The 3,560-nt window shown below is 29.0% G+C and overlaps 2 protein-coding genes across 2 annotated transcripts in view; both read left to right on the top strand.

Moving 5' to 3' along the window:
- The first annotated feature begins 408 nt into the window (after positions 1 to 408).
- On the top strand, positions 409 to 1,909 carry LOC105620002 (F-box/LRR-repeat protein 4-like). The gene is made up of 4 exons (XM_012201513.1): positions 409 to 471; positions 556 to 904; positions 978 to 1,302; positions 1,600 to 1,909. Exons 1-4 carry the CDS (start codon positions 409 to 411, stop codon positions 1,907 to 1,909), a joined length of 1,047 nt encoding a protein of 348 aa, XP_012056903.1.
- Positions 1,910 to 2,430: 521 nt separating this feature from the next.
- The window catches only part of LOC105620001 (cullin-4B), a gene marked incomplete at its 3' end in the record, with an annotated part of 18,070 nt that continues 16,940 nt past the window's right edge, over positions 2,431 to 3,560 (top strand). The window contains exon 1 of the mRNA XM_012201512.1: positions 2,431 to 2,479. Within this exon, the coding sequence (XP_012056902.1) occupies positions 2,431 to 2,479 (49 nt within the window). The remainder of the gene's footprint in view (positions 2,480 to 3,560) is intronic.

Below are 3,560 nucleotides of genomic sequence, written 5' to 3'. Positions count from 1 at the left end.
TGGGTACGGTCAACGCGATGCTACAAAAGCTTTGAAATGTTTTTTAATTGGTCAGTTTGTAGAATTCTTTCTTCTAATTGGCCATCAAATGCTTCAAAGCATTTGTAGCGAGACTTTGACCACAACCTATATCTAGTAAATGTTTTACAACATGGAAAGCACCCATAATTGGTTATTATTTAAGGTGCTTTTTTATGCTGACGATCAATGCTTTTCGGCGTCAAAAACTCTCAGGTTTCTCTCTGGTGAAAGTAAGTTTATACCTATGTTATTTGTAGTAATGTAGTAGCAAATTTTTACGACACTAAATTTAACATCTTAGCTAGGATCTCTTTATTATTATGCATCACCTCTTAAAGAGGGATCTAATGCAATGCTTTTTATCAGAACTTCCAAAATTTATGAAAGATGTCTAACACTCTTCTCGATGAATCCAAGAAGCCATCATATTATAGTTTTTCTGAGCTTCCTGTAAAGTATACTAAGAAGTCTTTGTCACTGGTCATACATAATAATATTTACTGTTATTCCATTTATTAAAATTTTATCTTGCAGGATGAAATAATAACAATAATATTAAGAAACTTAGATTTACAGTCATTATGTCGCATGAGCAGAGTGAATAAACGTTTCAATAATTTAGCACAAAACCATCTGCTTTATATAAATTTAAACTTAGAACCGTATTGTTATATTGTTAATACAAAGGCATTGTATTATTTAACACCTAGATGCAAATATTTGCGACAGTTGAATCTTTCATACTGTAGAGGTATTTCTGTCCAGAGTTTTGAATTTTTTCTTGTTTTTTATGGTAGTCTCTTAACACACTTACAATTGACTTGCTTACGTATCGACAACAATACCATACTTAGAATTTCGAGAGTATGCAAAAATTTGAAAGGTATATACATAAATGATTATTATAAGCACAAATTGTATGAGCGATACTATGATATAAAATATATTTTTCTTAGAATTAGATGTAGGTAATTGTTACATGATAAATGATAATGGATTCTCATATCTCAAAAATTTGAAGTTCCTGGAGTGTTTGAATCTTTGCAAGACATATATAAGTACTGAGACTCTTTGCAAGATACTGCGAAGAAATATACGGATGCGTCACTTATATATAGCAGAGACCTACACTCATCTGAATGCAGATGAAGTTATAATGGAATTAAGAAATTCCTGTCCAGATTTGGAAAGTATAGATTTACAGAGAATACACACTCTTACATCGCAAGGTATTAATGCTCTTGCTGACTACAAAAATCTACGAAATGTAAATTTGACTTGGTGGTACGTGTTGTCACACTTTGAAAATACATGTTCTGTCATACTTTTTGAAAAATACATATTCTTCATTTATTTATGGGACAAATCAAACCTGAGATCTTACTAACTAATAAGTCTATTGCTCTCATACAGATCTAGGCGTCATCCTAATTTTTTAAAACAAACATAGCAATATCATATTGAAATCATATTCATGAAAATTTGTATGTTTGTTTTGCTATCTTGAAATAGCTGCGTTATTCTTCTATTTACTCTATTGAAGAATCATAACAATATTTTTTTTTTTTACAGTAAAAGGACAACTGATCATGGTGATAGTTTCTTTAGATTGTTTTCCTCCTGTCAACACCTGGAAACAATCCTCCTAGGCTATGTTAAAGGTTTCACTGAACGTGATCTAAAAGCACTGACATTATGTAAAAATTTAAAACAATTATTTTTGATGGGCACACCCATACCAGCTGAGATATGTCACACAATTTTCGTGAATTGTTCTAAATTGGAATTGATTGATCTCAGCTTTTGTAAAATTGCAAATTGGTTGCTTCTGCAGTGGCAACAAAAATACATACACATAACCATTAAAGCATATGACGTTCTCGATTAATCGACTCGACCCGACCCCAGGTCAGGTCGGCACCGATAACAAGTTCGATTTGAGATTCGAAAGTGTCATGGCAAAAAGAATTTTCTTCTTATCTCTATCTAAAATTGTTCATGAGGTTTATCTTATTAAATAAATTGTGTGAGTTAATAAATATATTGCACAATAAGTATATTAGGTAAGAAATTTGTGCAGTACAACCGGTCGTAAAAAGGTTGCAACACTTTTTTGATAGGTTTCGGAATGACTCGTCAAGTGATTGATTCTTATTTGTAGATCCATGAATAAGAACCAATCATTCGATGAGCAAACTGCATTCCGAAACCCATCGAAAAAAAGGTGTTGCAATCTTTTTGACCGATTGTATATAATATAATCATAGTTAATTATGAAAACACGAATATGTATAAAATGTTAATATATCATTGAATGATATATAAATTTTAATTACAACAAATATTGTAAATAATAATTTTTACAAAAAATAACATAAATATAAAAATTATTTGAGTTGAATCTGGAAAATGATTCAAATGGCCGAAGGGATTTTATGTGAATATGTAGACAGTGATGGTAAGTCTTGAAAATATTGTAACATTAATAATATGCTTTATCGATAATCAATTTACATACTATAACTCTAAAGCTATAAATTATTTTTCTTTTTAAAAAACATCTCATTAACATTTGTATGGACAACAAATTCATGCTGTAGCAAATCATCATTTAAAATTGAAAATAGTGATTTATGTGCGCATTACTAGATGAAAAACTTTTACTTATGAAAATATTAAAGATAATGATGAAATAATTTCATTTCAGAGAGCATAATAGCATGCAGCACAACGATAAATACGCAAGAAATTAATTGTAATAAGTGCAAAAATGTACAAAAATGATAATGGTATATGAGATCTACTTCCTTTATCAGACAGTTCTGATGAAGAGTTATATATCTACTTAATACAAAAGAAGAAAAATAACGCAAATTAAATTAGAAATGTTATTGATCAATATACTGCAGAAGAGGTAAATATATGTAATATCTATTAAATCTATAAACTAAATGTGTAAGCTATTTTTCATATATTATTTTGTATGATATTTTAAATTCAAAGAACATTTTAGACTAGAAGAAGAACATGTGAGAAAATAATTAATTTATTTATACAGAGTAAATATTGTCATAAAAGTTCCAATTCAAGTTGTCATAAAATGGTGAAAGGATTACATGGTGTGCTCAGTTTGCAAGCATCTCTCTCTAATTCTTTGCTTTCTCTTTTATATCATATAATGATCGTTTGTAGATCCAATTTAGCCAACCTTGTTGTTGTCTTCGTCACACGCACATCATTTGGTCTCTTTTTATCATATACTAAGTACTACCAACGTTTGTTCGCGTCGCATGCTCCTACCCTAACTCCTACTCACTTTAACGCGTTCGTTGGAATGAGTAGGAGCTGTAATAAAAATTGAAAAACATTTCAGAAATACATATTTAAAATAATATCTATACTTTTTAATAAAATTTTCATATATATATATGAATTTTGAAATATTATATATAAAATTCGTATAAAAAAATTTGAGATATTTTCTTAATAGTTATAAAATGATATAGAAATTTTAAAATTACTAGAATTTTTAATTATAT

The sequence above is a fragment of the Atta cephalotes genome, assembly GCF_000143395.1.
Source record: "Atta cephalotes unplaced genomic scaffold scaffold00023, whole genome shotgun sequence".
Classification (NCBI taxonomy): domain Eukaryota; kingdom Metazoa; phylum Arthropoda; class Insecta; order Hymenoptera; family Formicidae; genus Atta; species Atta cephalotes.
Note: the sequence above shows the minus strand (reverse complement) of the source record. Positions and strands in the feature narration are given on the sequence as shown.